Below are 19,864 nucleotides of genomic sequence, written 5' to 3' on the forward strand. Positions count from 1 at the left end.
CCGGTTGGATGTTCCCCATTGAATCTTTGTGAACCCCCACAAGTGATATTTTTGTTTATCACTTCTACTGAGTCTAGTTAGATGAATTGCAGCTCCTTGCAAGAAATGAACTAGTACTGTTTCCCCTGAGATCTTCAAGATGTGGCCAACAAAGTTCATCATACAACATGCCAATCCAGCCTCCCTGCTTAAAATTTCATCAGTCATGACTGCTTTAACCTAAAATAGAAGCAAAAAAGACCTTGCATTATTGGTACCGTTAAACTGAATTTACTTATTAAGTAGATAAAAGTCTAGGAAATGTTTATGGCAAGCTGCAGTCATCACAAAATAGCAGACATGTCAATAATGAAGTCCTGAGGTACAGATCAAATCGTTATTTCAAACCTGTGAGATGCATCAGCTTAGTCCGCAAAGCTTCATTTATAGAAGATAAAGTATGTAGTAGGTCAGCGTAATGAAATAAAACACATTCACATTCATATCTGTTTATGCTAGTTCATTTTGTGGTTTCTGATATTATTGCTGTGGTTGAAGCGTGGTTGAAGCGAAGAAGATCAACAAATATGATTATGACCACCAAACACAGCAATAAATCAGAAACCATAATACGAACTAACATAAACTCATTTTAGTACTTATTTATGGTACCTTTTCTATTCATTATACCATGGCATTGTTTTCTTTTCTTCATTTTCCATAAAAAGTACCAGCACAGAGAACGCAAATACAGTATTTTTTCACATGATACAAAATTTTGATTATAAAATAAAAACTGAACTTTACAAGGAATAATGAGTTGTTTAAAGCAACTAACCAGGAGTTTCTTTCTTCTTTAAGCATCTGCCAGAGTCCTTTTTCCAAGGAGGTTCCTGTGGAATTTACAGAATTTAAAAATTAAAATAGATGAATGTTTTGACTGTAAACTTAATATATTTTTTAATCTCCATATGAAAATAATTTGCAAAATAAAGCCTATTTGAAGTCACTCACTATCTCATACTGCATACCGGTAGTTTGGCAGTGTTAACTGCAAAACAACAAAATCTGAATGTCAAATCATCATGATATCACTGAGGAACAGCAAAAATGACCAGAAAAGCTGCCAAATGAATGATACAGTTGTATTCCAATAGGGTATAGTGATAATCTGCAGAGGGAAGGAATAATGTAGCCTTTCCCGACCAAATTCCTTGATATAATTGTATGCATTTACTTAAAAGACAATTACCTTGCTTAGGTCTCTCTTTCAATCTTAACTTAAGTTGTGAAGCTTCTTTGGCTCAAATCTGTGAAATGAAGAAGATTATATTAATCCTTTTCCTGCCAGACAGTATCACTTCCCCATCAGCAAAGTCAGTAAAAAGCAGTATTCAGCCAAAACATGACGTATTTTCACTCACTTGGCTTGGTCTGTTATAGCATCTTTTGTCCAAAAAAATCAAGTTTACAATATTTATGCTTTCAACAGCTTACAAATGTACAGTATTATATTTTATTAACTTTAACCATCTTGACCTGATGGTGAAATATGAACTTGGCAGGAAAAGGGTAAATGTTACTCATAAATACCAGTGCCGTGGACATACAGCTCATTGTGTGCATGGAAAATTTCAGGATTTAGCAATGTAGCATCTGCAGAACACAAACAAAGCCAAACCGATATCATGAAATCTTGAGTTTTAACTTCAAAAATTTCATAAAAGACCTGGTACCATCTACTGTTATATTCTCATTTCACAACAAACATAGTGTGTGTGAGCTACAGCGTATGTGCAGGAAATAGATTGACTACGTCATTGTAGTCATGACTTTTGAAAATATTTTGGCTTTCTGACATTCAATTAGAATTAGCAAATGTGAATGATTTTAAATGGTGACAGGCTTTGAAGTGCATATGCATCCAAAACAAGTTCTCCGTAATTTTGATAATTCAAACAAAAGAATTGCTGATGTGACTTGGATATCTAATTAATCTGACACCAAATCTTGACAATCAGATGAACACTTACATTGAACCACTATCACAAATCCCCTGATCCTGTGTTTCCTCTGCCACTCTCAAATTCGTAAAATTACTAATTTTTTAGATGATTTACTAATTTTTTTCATTGTTGATTCATAATATACGAATGCAAGGAAGCAGCTAGTTGATTGAAAGCTGAAGGCCCCAAACCTCAAAATAGTTCTGTCTAAGCACATGTGGTACTTAATTTGATTAATGATATTCTGTATTGGAACAGTTAAGTTTACTTATGAATTTCAAAATCTACGAAACGTTTCAATACCCAAGTCGTAAATTTACTAAAAAATTTCAGAAGCCAGAGGAAACACAGTGATCACAGATTAAACTATGTCTTACCTTTGTCTTTGCAGTTCCTCTGCTGCCACTCGTATGAGGTGTACTCTGTGACTCCTGTGTAGTCATTGGCTATGGGGTATTTTCTGTGACTCTTCCTTGTTCTTTGGCTGTGTGGATAATGGGAGATGCATAAAGACTTTTCAGAATGAAATGTCTTGTACATCATGTCAAAATATAGAGTATCAAATTTTAAGGGAAGCATACAAATTGATGATGAACAAGTCATTGTCAATGATATAGTCCCTGCAAAATATAAATTCTGTCACTGTAATACATTGAAAGTGCATAAATGCAATAGTCCCATTTCCATGACTGATCATCTTGGTACTTCTGTTGGCATGTTATCTGAAATGAACATTTTTGTGCAAGGAATGTGTAAAATCAACTTGTATTTTGATGGGTTTTGAACCTGGATCTGCTGTAATATGGAAGTCCCCCATCATAACCACTTGGTCAAGTTCACTTGCACAAAAAGCTTTGTTTGAAAAATGAGATATATGGGTAAAACTACAGAATTTAAATTAAATGCAAACTGCAGCCTGTGTCCATTAACACTGCAGTGTCATGCTTGCCATGACACTTAACAAAAATACTACCTGTCCTGTAATTTTCAGCCCAACTACAAATTTCTAAGAAAAGTGATGTTATACTAGGTTACATATTTCAATATATTGACAATGTTGATAGTTAATATTTCAGTTGTTATTAGTGAGAGCTGTAAATACATTTTTGATCTTTCTCCGGATTCTGCATTTACCTTGATAAGTCAAGACAATGGCATTAAGGAAACATAATTCCGGATGGTCCTTGATTCTAATGACGTAATCTAGAGTTGATTGGATGAGTTCGTGACCCCAGCCAATCTTGATAGACTGCTCCGTCGTCAATTTCACGTCAGCGCCAAACTTGACGCACCCTGTAGTGTTCCTTGATCTGCGAAATCAATGTAAGTAGTTGAGATGAAGCAAAAAATACCAGGGGTATCATATAAATGATTACAACGACAGACGACCAAAGTTTTCGACTATCCATTTCTCAAGGATCACAAAGTCTACAATGGGTACACCAAACATGTGAGAAAGTGACGCTAGGCTTCACAGAGCTGCCAAAAGAAGCACCTCAGGCATATGTGATATGCACTTCTTTTAAGTCGCCCTCCAGAATCATACAATTACTTAACAAATATAACTTTTGCCAAAGAGGGACTTCATGTAGAGATTACAGTAACATTGTGCCACTAAAACGAAGGAAGTGCTGGTTAACTGTTTGTCATGGGATTTCTGAACTACAAGTAGTCTTGTGCACATACCTCCTAATGTTTTAAATGAACATTAAGTGCTGTATCTCCCAACAACGTTTTTTTATAACAAATAAGTGTACAACATGGGCACTACTAGCTGATGTTTAAGAATAAGTAGCATTGCAATGTGTCTGTAATAATTGTGACAGGCTGTGCTAAGATTCAACACTAACTTAGGGGGTATGCTTGTATTTATTAACCATCACAAGCACCCTCAGATGAGCATTGAGTTCGACAATGAGGGCGGCTGGAACCAGCATTCTTCTGGTAAGCGGTAATTAAATAGTGTTGGCGGTTGGGAATATCAGAGCATTGAAAGCTGTTCATACCTGTATGCCAGTCTCAGGACGTTCAATTCCATGAAGGATGCCTTCAGCAGGGCCATCTGATCCTCCAGGAGCAGATCACGGAATCCCGGAACTTGGCGGGCCCATTTGATGATCAGCTGCAATTCCTTGTAACCATACTGCATCAGATCATCAATGCCAAGGTAACTCATGTCCTTCAGGCCTGCCAGGGAGGGTGAATGTGAAACATTTATATCCATCTCACCTCTACGTCTCTGTGTAGAGGTCCAACCTTACCATAGAAAACAACAAGATTGGGTCGAACCATAGTGGTGAAAGAGGTAGGGTCATGTCTAAGACTTTCCCTTTGCAGATTATTGACAGAACCGAAAGGAGGGAAGTATACTCTTTTTATCTTAACATGCATGGAAAGCAACAACTTTCTGAATACCAACCATATTTAACCTGCTCACCCCTAATAGAGTTATCTGAGGAATGGCGGCCATTTTGAATTTCAAATATAGCAAAATGTTGCGTAATTTGTTTCACTAGTTCCAAACTTTTCACGGTGACCCCTGGTTTTTATTGTTGATTTGGTTAAGAGAATGGTTGAAAGTTTCATTCAGGAAAGTTTGAGCAAAATTCTCTCACTTTCAAGGTGCATGGTACCCTAACGCAGAATAGTGCACTGGCACTTATACCGGTATACTACAGTACAGGTAAAGAATACTACCAGTCTACCAGAGCTGTATAGTAATGGTATGGAGTGTTACCGGTTGCCATGGTATGATATACACCTGGTATGGTGAGGTAAGGCCTAGCAGAATGGATTATACCGGTACTAAGGTACGGTATAAAACTGTTCAACTGTACTCACAGTCTGATGTTGGTACAATGTCAGGTCTGGCAGCTATTAGGTTCTCAGCCAGTTTTTCATATTCGGCGTTATGTTCAGGTATCGCAAACGGCGTGTTCCCACTGGCTTTGCTCTCGGCCCATGGTGTGCCCTCCTCCTCAAAAGACGGTATTGTGTTTTTCAACGGCTCAGCTGGTAAATCAATGTTTCTGTTTTCGTTTCTGTTTGACGATGGCCGAGTCGTGGCGTCTGTGTCGTTGTCTGTCTTTAACCGTTTTGCTTTTTGTTTCCCTCCCGGTGTGCGGTCCTCCCTGACAGCTGTGAAAAAAAATTACAGAAATTGTAGAATAATTGGCATTGAGATGATAAATAGAGCAAAATAGATGATAGTGAGTTTGGTTTTGTTCTGGCCGTGATTTTGTTGGAGTCCCGAGGATTCTTGCCTCGAGGGGACACTTCTTTAAACAAACATGAGCAATGTATCGCAGAAATTAACACAGTCATTTTGATGTCTGGAATGTCAATGGGTTTACTTGAATGTGCCAAAAGTATCGGTGACTTTGCATAGAGCTTAAACCCTTTCACCCCCAGTTCCCTGTGTACAGGTCCAACTTTACCATAGAAAACAATGGATTTGGGACAAACAATGGTGGTGAAAGGGTTAAAGCCATCTGGGATCATTTCTGTTGTATGGTCATTTTGTCTCATTTGACAGGGGGGAGTACAGCAGTTGAAGGTCTGCATATCACATCTCGCTCAGTACCTTTCATCGACTACATAACATCAAAGTTTTCAAAGTGTACCACTTCACCGTCTGGACCTACATACAGGGACATAAATGTGATAAATTTTGCTGCCGAAAAAAAATCACACATAGTGACAACCAGTAAATTTTTTATTTGCACAGTCATAACGGACACTGCTGACTGCAGAGTTGTGCATTACTAATACAAACGCTTGTAACTGCATGCTTCCTCATTTTCAGGTTGTTGTTGTTGGTGGCGATACTATCAGCTGTAAGAGTGGTATGGTGATGGCTCTCTAACTTAGAGGTGTGTATCAACCCTGCCGGATCAATCTCAATATTCTCGACTCACTATTCATGTCATCTAACATAGGAGCATAAGGAGATTGTTGTAAACAGCAAAAACTCTGACCCACTGACTTCTTTCCGTGAGACCAAAATGTGCGACTCATTTCCATGCAAGAAGAGGTGGGCATAGAGAACCATTTCAGTGTTTTGGCTAAGGTTGGGGAACATTGGTAAATGATTTGAGAACCCGTTGTCCCCCTCACTTGATTGCATTGATATACCGAGGGGTACCCTGGTAAAATGACTGGGGAACCCCGGTAACATTTACCGGACACCGGCCTTAACAAAAACACTGCATTTTTTGTGACATATGCAGTCTGTGACATGATCATGTGTACTGGTATACAGCCAACCTGTAGCTCCATCAATACGCTAAGTTACACTTTTTTGTTATTCATGGTGTACTATTACACAGCCAGTGCAAGTAGCTGTGTTTTCTGAAGATGTTTTTTTCACTTTTTTTGTTTTGAATGTCAATTCCAAATTGTTGTTCTATTCCCCACAGTATGTTGAAACACCTATTACAGTATTCAGCTTTCAACACAGTGTGTGAAATACACTGTCGTTGTTTACTTTTAGATTCCAATTTCTAGTCCGGACCAGAATTTGCATGTCAACAACTACAATGCATTCTACACATGTACAGGCAGAGTTGAAAAGCTGAATACTGTGTATCTCAACATGCTTATGGGGGAGTTAAACAAGAAATTGTAGGTGACATGGAAAATAAAAATTGTGCACTCCCCAGCTCCTGTGCCTTTAAGCTGACATCAGTTGTGTATGATAAACACACTGACATCACAGAGATGAAACCCACTAATAGAGTAATAGTAGCAGAACAGAAACTGACACTCTCTTGAGTCTTGCCAGGGGTAATCTTACTCATGACATAGCTATTGTACTGTACAGGTCAGTGACCATCTCTTCAGGAAATACCACTACTTAACCATCCTTTTCTGGAAAAGTATATTCCCAGTGAATCCAAACTCCTGAAATTCACCCCTTTCCCACATCTCTTCTGCTGTTTTAACATCACACACATTTTGAGTATTGGAGTGTTGGTACTGCTAGCTGTCACTGCAGATGGCCCTTTTTCACTATTTTTGTTTTGAATGTCAACTTTGGTTTCCTCTTGTACCCCACCAAAGTATATTGAGGTACACAGTGTGGAGCTTGTCGAAAAAGCCTGCACATGTTCAGACCACATTGTTGTTGTTGACGAGAGAATTCCAGTCCAGACCAGAATTCAAAAGTAAACAACAACAGTGCATTTTACATGCATAAACATAGTGTTGAGAGCTAAATAGAGGGCGTTTCAACATGACTTGGTGAGTAAAAACAACAGCAATGGTGAGTGGCATACAAAACAAAAAAATAGTGAAAAAAAGTGGAAAGTTACAGCGACTGTACTGACCCTTAAATTGACAGAGTCCATAAACAGGACTGGGACATGAGTTTTCAAAATCAGATTTGCTGAACACAACAGGGCACAAAGGCAGGCAGGCATACAAAAATTTCAAATCTGCTTTTTTTCAGAATGCAATTTTCTCTCAAGTGATTTGAATGTGATCTACCATTTCCCTTATCATGTTAATTAACCGTTTGAGTGACCAAGTTAATTTTTGTCACCTTTCTACAATGTAAGACAGACATTTTTTTTCAGATTTAGACAATTTTTATTCAGATTTTTACCAAACTTTTGATTAAAAACTGCAACTAATATTGCAATAAAAAGTTATGTCCTCTAAGTACAAAATTAACCAAACAGTTACAGAAAAATTAAGTGGCCAAAATGTTGCACTACAATTTAGGTGGGAAAAATTACAGCATTTTGAAGGTTTATACAGCTCCTCTATCAGAGTTCCCATAATTCTCCATTCAAGTAAAGGGATGTGTTCATACAGGACTTCAGAAAAAATTATATCAGCCATGCAAAACATGGGCCTTGTGGGACATGTTGTACGGTACCTGCTGCAGTGCCACCACAGGGAAATAAGGCATTTATAGTCAAAGCCAAATGTATAGATAATTATGAATGAATATGAATATTATTAATAAAAGTCAATACGGTATTAATCAGATTTGAGGTTCTTCTTTCACTCTGTAATACATGTCACTAAACAGATTCAACTCTGAAAGTTGAGTTCTTTTCTGCTTAGCAATATTTAGAATATCACTGAATGCCTGTTGCTCACACTTGACAAAGCCATTTACAGTGTGTCCAAATAGTGTGTGTATGGGTAACTAGTCAACTTGACCCCACGTCAACCGGAACCCAGTCAACTGAACACAACATCCAAGTCAACCAGACCCAACATGTCAGCTGGACCCTACACCCAAGTCCACTGGACCCTAAAATATTTTATGCCAAAGCACCCTGGCTCTAATCAATTTCACTCGAAAAGTTTACTTCAGAGTATATGATCTACAGGTACAACTTGCAGTGACATTCTGGGATGTGATGAACGCAAATCAAAACCAACCCCCTTGAACTCTTTATTACCATCGCACAGACAAAACAGACTTAAATAAATGTAAACATGAAAATTCTGTGAAATTTGTGTCAGTCAGTACTAAACTTAGGATAGAATACGCTTTATACCCAAACTAGAGTGACAGTATGTTCCGAATCAGCAACCTAGCGGCGCAGTTACAGACATTTGCGCACACATATTTTAAGAAGAAACAGGGAAGAAAAGGGAAGTGGCCAGCTCCCTAAGCCAGCCGGACTCTCTACATGTCTGTGAAAACCTTTTGTATCTTATTCACCATATGTAAATCTGGTTTTACTAGTATACTCTTGGCTGTTCAATGTGAGGAGCGTGGGCCATCAAGAAATGATGCGTTGATTGGGCTATTTGAGATCAGTCGTGAACAGTCCTACTAATTACTGCCCCTGACTGCCCTTGGCTGCCCGAGGACTTCCGGAGAACCACCTGAGGGTAGCCTGAGAAAAAAGTAGGCCATATAAACATTGATTTGGCGTGCATGTGATGTTTTCTCCAGAGGTTATTGAACCCAATAGACACTGGATTCTGATTTTGAGATCATACCATTCAGTGCAAGGGGTGGTAGGTTGTCAAGCTGCCAGTGCATACAAGGCAATGCTATGGTACCCCTTGCATTGAATGATATGGTCTCATTATCAAGATGCAAAATCCTTACAGTCCAGTTTTCCTGGTTCCACAACCATCAGAAAGAACATCACATGAACGCCAAATCAATGTTATTGTTATTGTTGGTTGGCCAGGCATGATATAAGTTTAACCTATTGGATTAGTGTTAACATGGTCGAAATTTGGCCTACTTTTTCCTCGGACAGTCCACGGGCAGTAATTTAGTAAGACCCGTTGTAAAGTGCCAGGCACTTAGTACCTAATTTGCAAATCGGTTCAAGGGACTCAAATTTAGCATCAATTAGTTATGGTGACATAAATTGACAGAGTATCAAATGAACAAGTAAGATGTGCTAAATTTGAACACTTAAACAGATATGTATAAGAAGTCTGGCTGTGGGACCTGGGCACCTTCCCCTTATACCGGTATACCTATACATGTTTAATAGCGTTGATTCAGGGGTGATCTTAGTCTGGCAGAGACCCTGCGATTCGCGTTCTTCCTGTTGGAACACGCGCGCGCCCTTCAGAGACGAGACGCGAATCCCAGGGTCTGGACGTTCTTGCAAGCGACCGGTCGGATTTCTGCCTGATCCGGGTACTTTATAGAACTCCACACATCCGTTAATCAAAACAAAAATGACAGGTAGCATAGCCAAATAAAACGAAAAATGCTAAATAAAAACATACCACGTATATAAGTCTACCAGCTACTAGTATATATTCTCTCCGCCCAGTTAGATAGGTGTTTTCTTTTGACATCACTACCCTTATGAATATTCATATACTTGCAAGAACCGACAGTCGCTGTGTCTGGCAGCGCGTGCTCACAGCTGCACAGCCTTCGAATGCAGGCCGCGGCGCGCACAAAACTAGGCACAGCGACTGTGGAGAGTCTAGGGTGATCTATATGAGTAAGAATATGCTAATGTGATACAAAAGTGGGACATTGATGGTCAAATTTCAACTGAATACCAGAGAAGGTTACTGTCTCACAAATAAACTTCAGGGTACTGTGTTTCCTCTAAATACAGTGGCAAGATAAATTGCACCCTTTGTCATAATTAAAATCATAATTTCATATGTGTGTAACGGACGTTACCTGGACGGACTTTTCTTGAACAAATCAATTTGAATTTCAAAAATGATTGGCAAGATTGAAAGAAGTTAGGCTAGAAAGGACAGTTTTGGTGTCTTGTACAATTACATGCAGGATTCTAAAAAATCTGATCATATCAGAATAGTCCAAACCCTGAATTTTTGTATTATCTCAGATCGTAACTTTGAAGATGTTATCCTGTTGGATATAAACACCCATACAGTAGCACTATTAATTTTTCCAAAACAGTTTGGGTAATGCCCTGTGTAGTTATGCATCTTTAGCAGCCACACTTTTTATGAAAATAGCAAAATATAACCATTAACCAAACATATAGAGAGGTGTAACGGACGTTACCTGGACAGACAAAAACTTGCTGTAGATATGGATGCAATTTAAATTGGTAAAAATAAAGAGTATTGATAAGTATTTTTGTACTTAGTTTGGCTAGAAAAAAAAATTGACTGAACTGAAGGACAAAGTCTAAATACTATGTTTGCTGACACATTAAAGTGATTTATAAATGTGTATGAAAAATATACCACGCATTCAGTGTTTTAGACAATTTTTGGGGCAAGACATGCACTAGTGGAAAAAAGCACTCTAACCAATAACTTAAACATACATGCTTCAAAGATTTATTGCAAAATGCTCTTTCTAAGGCCATCAAATAAGTCAAACTGTCAAAATTTACCAGTCAAATGACATCAGGTAAGTCAAACTGTCAAAATTTACCAGTCAAATGACATCAGGTAAGTCAAACTCTCAAAATTTACCAGTCAAGTGACATCAGGTAAGTCAAACTCTCAAAATTTACCAGTCAAGTGACATCAGGTAAGTCAAACTCTCAAAATTTACCAGTCAAATGACGTCAGGTAAGTCAAACTCTCAAAATTTACCAGTCAAATGACATCAGGTAAGTCAAACTCTCAAAATTTACCAGTCAAGTGACATCAGGTAAGTCAAACTCTCAAAATTATATTACCAGTGAAATGACATCAGGTAAGTCAAACTCTCAAAATTTACCAGTGAAATGACATCAGGTAAGTCAAACTGTCAAAATTTACCAGTCAAGTGACATCAGGTAAGTCAAACTCTCAAAATTTACCAGTCAAGTGACATCAGGTAAGTCAAACTCTCAAAATTTACCAGTGAAATGACATCAGGTAAGTCAAACTGTCAAAATTTACCAGTCAAGTGACATCAGGTAAGTCAAACTCTCAAAATTTAATTTACCAGTGAAATGACATCAGGTAAGTCAAACTGTCAAAACTTTCAGTGTTGTTGCTTTGAAGAGTGGGTTTATAGTGACTCTTTTTACCAAATTGTACTTTTACACCTAGCAGTAGCATAACACTGTACCACCATTGTCAGATACGATTAACAGAGTTTGTATTTTTGCTTTTCAGCTAGTAGGGTCAATGTCATTGAATCCTCTGGAGACAATGAAAACTGCAGCTGTCTTCCATGCCTTAGACTCATTGTTACAACAGATATAACTACTTGGATAGGTTCCCAAGATATATCTTCATTTTCAGGCCACACATAGACATCAGAGCCGGGTTTCTTTAATTTCAAGTACTTCAACTCCAGGTTGTTATCACTGACATTCTGCACCTACAGAGAAAGTTGAGGAAAAACAATAAAATTTACTGTATAGATATGATTTTGTGTTGGCAGATTCACTATACCTCTCTATCTTGTAGTTTTTCATAACAACTAAAAAAAACCCCAATTCATCATTAACTAAATTATACAGTTAAATACCATGTTATTATTTTTGAGCATCTAAAAGCATATGTCACAAAATCTACTGTACCTACCTGTGCTATGTAGACTGTATGCTTTCTATAAGATGTTACCAATTTTACAGCCACAAAAACACCTGGTCCTAATTGGTCCTGATTTACCCTGAAATTGATATCACATAAAATTTATGAGGAAACCACAAAATTAATTGATTTTTGGGGAAATGGGGTTACATATGATCATGCATCAATTGATTCACAGCAATTTGTGTACACTTGTGTTAACTTTGTATCCGCCCAAATATAACACTCTTGAAATTCAAAACTTTCAAAAATAGGAATTAAAGTGCAGCTCCTTATGGGACATATTTTTAGCGAAAACATTACAATATACATAGGCTATCCATATAGGATACAAGTTCTTGAAGTCCTTCTGAGTGATAAAGGCTGACAGTCAACTTTGTTGGGGAGTGACAATATGTACAGGATAAATGAGCCTCGACTCTAGGGATGAAACAGTATGATAGAAAGAAAACAAAAATTCACCTTTGGGTCAAGGGTCAATGGTCTAATCTATGTTGTCATTCCTAGCCCAAGGTAACTGTCTGTCATTGAAAATATTGAGTGCTCAAAATAAAATTCTATACACTCAAAAGACTAAAGTGAAAATTGTATTGTGCAACAGAGTTTCAATTACCTTCTATGTCCTGGTAGGGTCTGTATATCTCCACTACACTGAATGTTGTCAGTTTTAGGGTCACTAACACCACTTTCAGTTACTCTCCCATCACAACAAGCAAGCGCTAACATCACAGTCAGTAGTTCCATTTTTACTCTGATGTTGATCCACGGCTTCAGAATCAGAATTATTCTCAGTACTATGGAGACAATGCGTCTCTGTATGAAGGGCTTCACAACTGTCATGACTGACACATACATCAGCATTAGGGATATCATTCACGTGCATCTGGACAGTCTTCCAACTATCAACATGAGCTGTATTTAGACAATTTGATCCGTCTTCTGTTGCGCAGCTAATACAAAAGCAAGAAAGCTTTCGGACATCTATCACACCTGGTCTCACACACCGCACTCCATGTAGTTGTTGAGTACCTTTAACGAATTCTTGACTACTCTAGTTGGTCTGTTTCTCTCGATGCTTCCCCTAGGAATGAAGAAGAACCGACGCCTGTACTTAGTGCATTCACCATCATCCCTTGTTAGATACCTGTGGCAGTACTGGAACATCTCATTGGCATTTGTGACTACTGCTTGGCGGGAAACTACAGCTTGTCTCACTGCAGCTTTTACTGTTCCGGCAACGCCATCACAGGGTCCTTTGCCATGTTGAGACCCAAATAGTGCCTTTCTATCTTGAATCCAAAGTCTACTTCACTGTATGAAATATCACAGAAGGGCATCCTGGATTTATACTGTGACGAACAGCCATCGCTGAACTGTATTTGTTTTCCCATAGTTATCTTCCTCTCTTTGAGAAGGTGCTGATTTGCTATTTTCACGAACATGGCAACGGCATGACAGTCATGTGTCAAATCATCTGAGAGAAACACCATGGCTTCTTGGACAGGGTGAGTGTTTGTGCAGTCAGGACAGTTGTAAAAGCTGACAATGGGATGAACTGTTACCTGGTTGTTGGTCCAGTGAGCTGACTGTATTTCGTCTTGGTTTATGCAGGTGTAATTTTGTGCAAAGTCAAGAACCACTACAGTTGTGTTATCAGGAATGGATTTTGTAAGCTGCGAATAAGCTTGCTGTTGCCAAGACGCCACAAACAGGTGTTTTGCTAGTTTCTGGGTGTCTTCAGTGAGTTCACGTACAAACGAACCAAGTGTCCCATTTTCCTGACATTCGCTTTTCTAGTGCAGAGTTTTGATACACCATTAACCATTATGGTTGACTTGGTAGTTTCCCATACCATCCACGTCATATCTACAGCACCATGTTCTTGTGTGAGCACATCCAATTTGCTAGCTAGCTGATGCACACCACATTTCTCACACTGGCGATCTATACACTGAAGGGAGTGAAATTTGTCGATTTTCTCACATAGAGTAAGATTCACAAGATCATACTTGTTGGCGATTTTCATATCAGTACAGTTTATTTTACCAGCTACTATATTAAATGCTCGTAGTTTAAGGTTGATGTTTGTGCACGTTTCACACAAACACTGGTTCAATCTGTTCATTTGTATTGGTTTAACATGTTTTGGTCTCAGTTTTCTGAAGAGAGATTTGCTCATTTTCACATTCCCATTTTCTTCTTTCCATATTTCATATGCTTTTTCAGTGGTCACTTCCATCACTCTCTTCTGTTTGCCTTCTTTCTTTGATACTGTTCTCATAGTTGGAAGCTCTCTGGAGATGTCAGGCCGCTCATAGAAGTCTTTAACTTTATCTGAAATCACATCTGTAGTCTTGTCCGACCTTGATTTCCGTAGTTGTTCATACTTGATGTTATCCATTCTTGTAATTGATTTCTCACACTTCCCTAAATAGTTAGGACTAACTCCAACTACTGCGGCTTGAGCTCGCATTTTTCTATACTTTCTTGAAACTAATACGGATCGGACAAGCAGTTTCCTTAAGTGTCTGTCCTTATCTGTTCGCTTTGACTTCAGTAGAGCTATAGATGTCTTCAGGCTTCTAACTGTTTCATGCAGTAAACCTTCATTGTTTACATTTATTCCTCTATCACGCAGGGCCCTTGTCTTTCTTGGTGACACTTTCGTAATCAAACTTTGTACAACTTTTGCAAACTTGTCAGGGTTAGTGGGAAGTCTTTTTTTCACTCTATACACTGCCTTCCTTTCAGCTTCAGGTGATTTGTATTCATCCTGACTACCATCTGTTGTCACATGTACCGGTACTTCAGTAGGAATCTGTTTCTTTTTCTTCAGCTCACTTCTTTGCCTCCTCTTTCTCTCCCTATCTCGTTCTCTTTCTCTTCTCTTTTTCTGAGGATGCATACGCTCACGCTGTTTCTTCTTTAACTCTCTCCATTTTTTCTGCAACTCTTCTTTCTTGTGTCTGGTCAAGATGGGTCTTTGCTTATTCATCTTACCACTATCATTTTCACTAGATGCAACTTCTCTGGCTCTTTTTCTCTCCTTGTATTTTCTTTGTCTTATTCTTGCTGTTTCTCTGTCTCTCTGTCTTTGTTTGTCAGTTCTTTTTTGTCTTGCCTCGTATTTTCTTAGCGCTTCGAACTCTTTGTGTTTTGTTTCATCTTTTCACTTCTCTGTGTTACTTTTTAATCTTGATCTGTATAATCGCATTCTTCTTGCTGCAGCGGATAAGGATATATCTTGTTGACAGGAATCACTATGTGGACAAAGTAGTTCCTGTGAACAGATGAATCCCGTTCAGTGCTCCTCAGTCTCAATCGTATCATCTTAGGAAAGGGTCTACACTTCTGTTGAGATTAGGGTATTCAAGTTCATAACACTCAGGGTCTGTTCGTGTTCCTTCTGCGACATTTATCCCAAATGAAGTGTTTATGTTACTTTTGAGAACAGATGCCACATGTGTTGATGATTCCATTTCTTGGGATGAAAGTTTATATATGTTATGTTATGTTTTACTATTTCTTCTGCTTCCTCCAGTGTTACCTGTACAGTATAACTAGCATCAACTTGAGATAGGTTTGGTGTATTTATAACAACTGCTAGCAAATCCTCAGAATCAATGTAATAGCACTCAGAGATATTAAGGACGGTGAGTCGTCTAAGTCTTGGAATAAACCTGGAGAATTCGTGTTTTGGTACGTTCAGACATTTGCTAAGATCAAGTTTTTTAAGCAAAGGCAAGTTCTCAAGAAAGGACAAGGTATTAATTGTGTAGCTTCTTTTTAGACTCAATATTTCCAAATATGAACATTTGTTCAGGTAAGTGTGTTCAATTTTTAATGGTGATAGATCGTTCCGTAAAGGTCTCTGATCGAGGTTGAAGTAGAGAGCTTTTATATCCGTACAACGACTGAATGTTTCATCTGCATACAACTTTGTGACCTCCTCACCCTTAAAGTCAACTGTGTCCCAGACATCAAGCTGGCTTATGACATCACGTAAGTAGCCACTGGTTAGGCATAAGGATGCAATATCTAAGGTATCCAGGTAAGATGTTATGATTTTCAGTATCACCGGTGGAACCCTATCCAACATCACCCAACCCTGTAAGTTTGAATGAAACAAATTCTCAGTACCTGCAAATACAATTCTAATTCAAATATAAAGCAGGTAATAACAATTACATGATTATTCTTCATATGGGTGAATCATTTATACAACATAATGTATTTTCTGTGCAGCCTTTGCCAACACAATCAGAAAAAAAAAAACCGGAAATGGTTCAAACCGAATTTAACGATCTAAAAAGAGGATTGTTATGGCGTCTTTCGTTTTTATTAATTCCAGGGGAATCCCCATTGAAAGCGCCCCCAACGGCAAATATATCATCACACTCTATCTTGCGAGCGATCTGAGCAGAACGGAAAAAATCGTTCATTTTTCACCAAATCCAAACCCGAACAACGTATCCTAGATCATTGATGTATTGTTTTATGCTGTAATATTTTTTTAGCATCGATCGAAAAATAATCTCTCTCGTTAAAAGAAGAAAACGTAATGTGATTGTTTACAAATTTAGACAGGGCATCGCGTCGATGTCGCCATCTTGGAATCTCTCAATGAATATCGACGCGTCCGTCTTTTCATTACGGCCGTTACAACGGCTTCTGTCCAAATATTGAGAAAACAAAATCGCTCTTGAAACCAACTTCACATACTTTGATGATTTCTACATTTGTACATTGACAAAAGTGCAAGAGTCCATTCCACACGATTTTTTTCCTCCGACGGTTTTGTAATACGTTATAATCTACACAAAAATGTTACGGTCGTGACATTATTTCGCCCGTTACTTACCTGGACAGACGACAAAAACCTCCATCTAGTCGTCGTTCCTTCTAGAAAATGGCGCTGGCAATCACTTGTATTCATCACGTGGTTTCATACCAGAACTTTTTCATGCATATTCATGTTCACATTCAACGATCTTGATATTCATCCGCTGTCACGTAACGGACGTGAGATTTATGACGGACAAATTCGACGTACTTTATTTTGGAAGATATTTCGGAAAATCGTCCCTCAAATAACATGTCATTGGGATGAGCACTTTTTCCATGTATAACGAATGTAACAAAATAATGTTTAAATGATTACATAAAGGAAAGTGGTTACTATCTTCCTTTGAACTTTTTTCTCACGGTGGACGGACACACTAACGGGGCGTGACGTGAAATATAATTAGATGTAACTCTACATGCATTGAACGGAAGGAAACGATATTTTGCATAGCACAATGTTGAATATGTCCTCATTACAAGAAACAAACTACAACATTTTAATTGCTTGTTTCAATTAAGATATTTATTGTTTGAAATGAGGCCCTGTAATTTGTCCCAAATTATAGCTCGAAAAACAGTTGCTTCAAAAAAAATAAAGTCAAGAGAAAAAGAAAGTAAGGTACCAAATCAACATATATTAAAACTGTTGTATCTTTACAACAATATGAATCATTAGACATGATGACAAATGATTTACTGTGAAAAAAATTAAAACTACACAGTTGTTTTGTCACAATGTAAAAATATCACATTAGCATATTCTGACTCAAATACATTCAGTGACATCTAGCAACTGTAGAGAAGAAAAGTAACAAAGGTAAGAAAATAGTAGACTGGTCGTATTAATAATATTCATATTTATATGTTGTGTTTCCACTACAAATGCCTTATTCGCCTGTGGCGCAATCTGTGGTCCCAGTACTCCCTTTGCTGTTCTGCGCAGGGGGGAGCTAGGGGCGACCCCTACCTGGCCGAAAATCCCTACTCTTGAACAGATGTTTGCATAGTGTCCAAGGGAAGATGGCACGGCCAAGCGAAGGAGTGGTGCTGGTGCGGCAAAGAATCACCGCAGCAGTACAAAACAGTATGTACGTTCATTGCATACGGTGGCGAGTGACATCATTGGTTTGACCTTAAATTTATATGTATACGGCCTGGCCTAGAAACGGTACCAGTCGTTACATGCAATCCACTGTGTGTGCTCCAATACGCCAAAAGCGCTTTAAAAACAATGTTCTACTCACCTTCCACTTTCATTCCCATGTTCAAACATTTTTGGAACCTGCAGAATTGGCAGTTGTTTCGACTGAACTTGGTAACCTCGCAGACTTCCTTTTCCCGGCACGAATATTTCAGTTGTTTTTGCACTGTCCGTTTGAAGAAACCCTTGCACCCTTCGCATGAATAGACTGAGTAGTGGTACCCGGACGCTTTGTCAGAGCACACGAGACACAAGAGCTCGTTGGTTGTTGTCACTGCGCTCGACGTGCTGGGCTCCTCATCCCTCGTTGCCGATGGCTCGCCGTCGGCAAGTGGTGTACATGTTTCGAGATCAAACCTGGGCGCTGGGCGGCCATGTTTTTTTTTCTATGGCAAAGAAGACCCCTCGAGTTTGTGAACACAGTACGCGGTTCGTGCTGCAGATAATGGTCAAACCATTACTTGAAGGGGATGGCTGCTTTGGAAAAGAGGGGGAGCGACAGACTATTGCGACTCACAAATATCAGAACATCACTTTGAAAAACAAGTATATCGTTCAGAATTGTTTCAAATATTTAAAGAAATTTCGCTTAATTTGAGTTGAATCGAAGTTGATATGCTGAACTATAATTAAAATTATATTTAAGAACATCTTTTTAGCAACGAGAAAAGTGTGAATCCGGCAACCAGACCATTAAGCGTCTGATATGTGTACAGCGAAAATGCAAGTCACCATGGCAACTCACAGTGGCAATGCATTGACGTCATCATTTGAATTTATAAATAAAGTAATGTTTGCAGTGTACATGAGCAACAGCTAACACGCTGCGTTTTATGCCGACAACAAATAAACCGTCCGAAAAAATCAGGTGCTTTACGTATACCCTTCATTTGACTACAAATTGCATTTCGCGTAAAAAAACGTGCCAAAACGGATGTGGTATAAACAATTATCCTTAAAATCGTCATTGGCTTATATCTAGAAAGATTTGCCAGGAAAATACTGTCTCGGTATGATACCGTCAGCAACGCTGCAACGTCATCAGTATCTTCACATCTGATGAAAATAACAGATTGCGACCTTCGTAAGTTTGGTAGGTGTTTTCACAACGCGACCCGGCAACGCGACGACTAACTGCATACCTATGAGAACCGCAGACGCTAATAGCTAGGTACACGGCGGAGGGTCAGTGTAACCCATTTCTGGGTCACGTGACCGGACCCTTCCGTCATGTACCTAACTATTACTTAGCGACTGTGATTAGAACAATAAAGAATAAACAAAAAGCAAGAAAGAAACATTTGCATTTCTACATCATTTTAATTAGAATGTTGCTAAAAATTTGTCACCCCAAGTCTTTATTTGCTATAAATCTCACATTCCGAGCACTTTTCACAAGCACTAACATCTGTGTCTGGAACCTCACTATAGATTTGACACCCCTCTCCCACTATGCTCTTTTTTCCGGTTTCAAACTGCTCATTGAAATTGAAAAGGTGCACGTGTACATATAGACAAACATACATACATAAATACATACGAATGATATATATATATATATATACTCTCTAGAATTGGCAAGATCCGCCCATTATTGGACAAACTACAACGGAAAAGATGGTTCATGCATTCATTACGTCTCAGCTTGATTATTGTAATAGTCTCCTGTATGGTGTTAATAAGACTCAGCTGGATCGCCTACAATCACTTCAAAATGCTGCGGCTCGTCTCGTCTCACGGACTCGGAAATTTGATCACATCACACCTGTTCTCATTGATCTTCATTGGCTGCCAGTTGGTGCTCGCATCAAATTCAAATTTTGTTAATCACCTATAAAACCATTCATCGCTTCGCACCACTGTATTTAATCGA

The 19,864-nt window shown here is 38.6% G+C and overlaps 2 protein-coding genes across 2 annotated transcripts; both read right to left on the reverse strand.

Moving 5' to 3' along the window:
• Positions 1-119: 119 nt before the first annotated feature.
• LOC139126983 (estrogen-related receptor gamma-like) lies at positions 120-19,399 on the reverse strand. The gene is made up of 9 exons (XM_070692900.1): positions 19,370-19,399; positions 18,035-18,377; positions 4,827-5,123; positions 3,992-4,172; positions 3,120-3,295; positions 2,363-2,469; positions 1,232-1,289; positions 818-872; positions 120-219 (listed from the first exon to the last, which is right to left on the reverse strand). The coding sequence occupies exons 1-6, from the start codon at positions 19,397-19,399 to the stop codon at positions 2,432-2,434; spliced, it is 1,065 nt and encodes a 354-aa protein (XP_070549001.1). The 3' UTR covers positions 120-219; positions 818-872; positions 1,232-1,289; positions 2,363-2,431.
• On the reverse strand, positions 10,458-13,208 carry LOC139127081 (uncharacterized). The gene is made up of 3 exons (XM_070693002.1): positions 12,559-13,208; positions 11,937-12,024; positions 10,458-11,730 (listed from the first exon to the last, which is right to left on the reverse strand). The coding sequence occupies exons 1-3, from the start codon at positions 12,816-12,818 to the stop codon at positions 11,494-11,496; spliced, it is 585 nt and encodes a 194-aa protein (XP_070549103.1). The 5' UTR covers positions 12,819-13,208; the 3' UTR covers positions 10,458-11,493.
• Positions 19,400-19,864: the final 465 nt, after the last annotated feature.

The sequence above is a fragment of the Ptychodera flava genome, unplaced genomic scaffold (assembly GCF_041260155.1).
Source record: "Ptychodera flava strain L36383 unplaced genomic scaffold, AS_Pfla_20210202 Scaffold_28__1_contigs__length_4768798_pilon, whole genome shotgun sequence".
NCBI classification, from domain to species: Eukaryota; Metazoa; Hemichordata; class Enteropneusta; family Ptychoderidae; genus Ptychodera; species Ptychodera flava.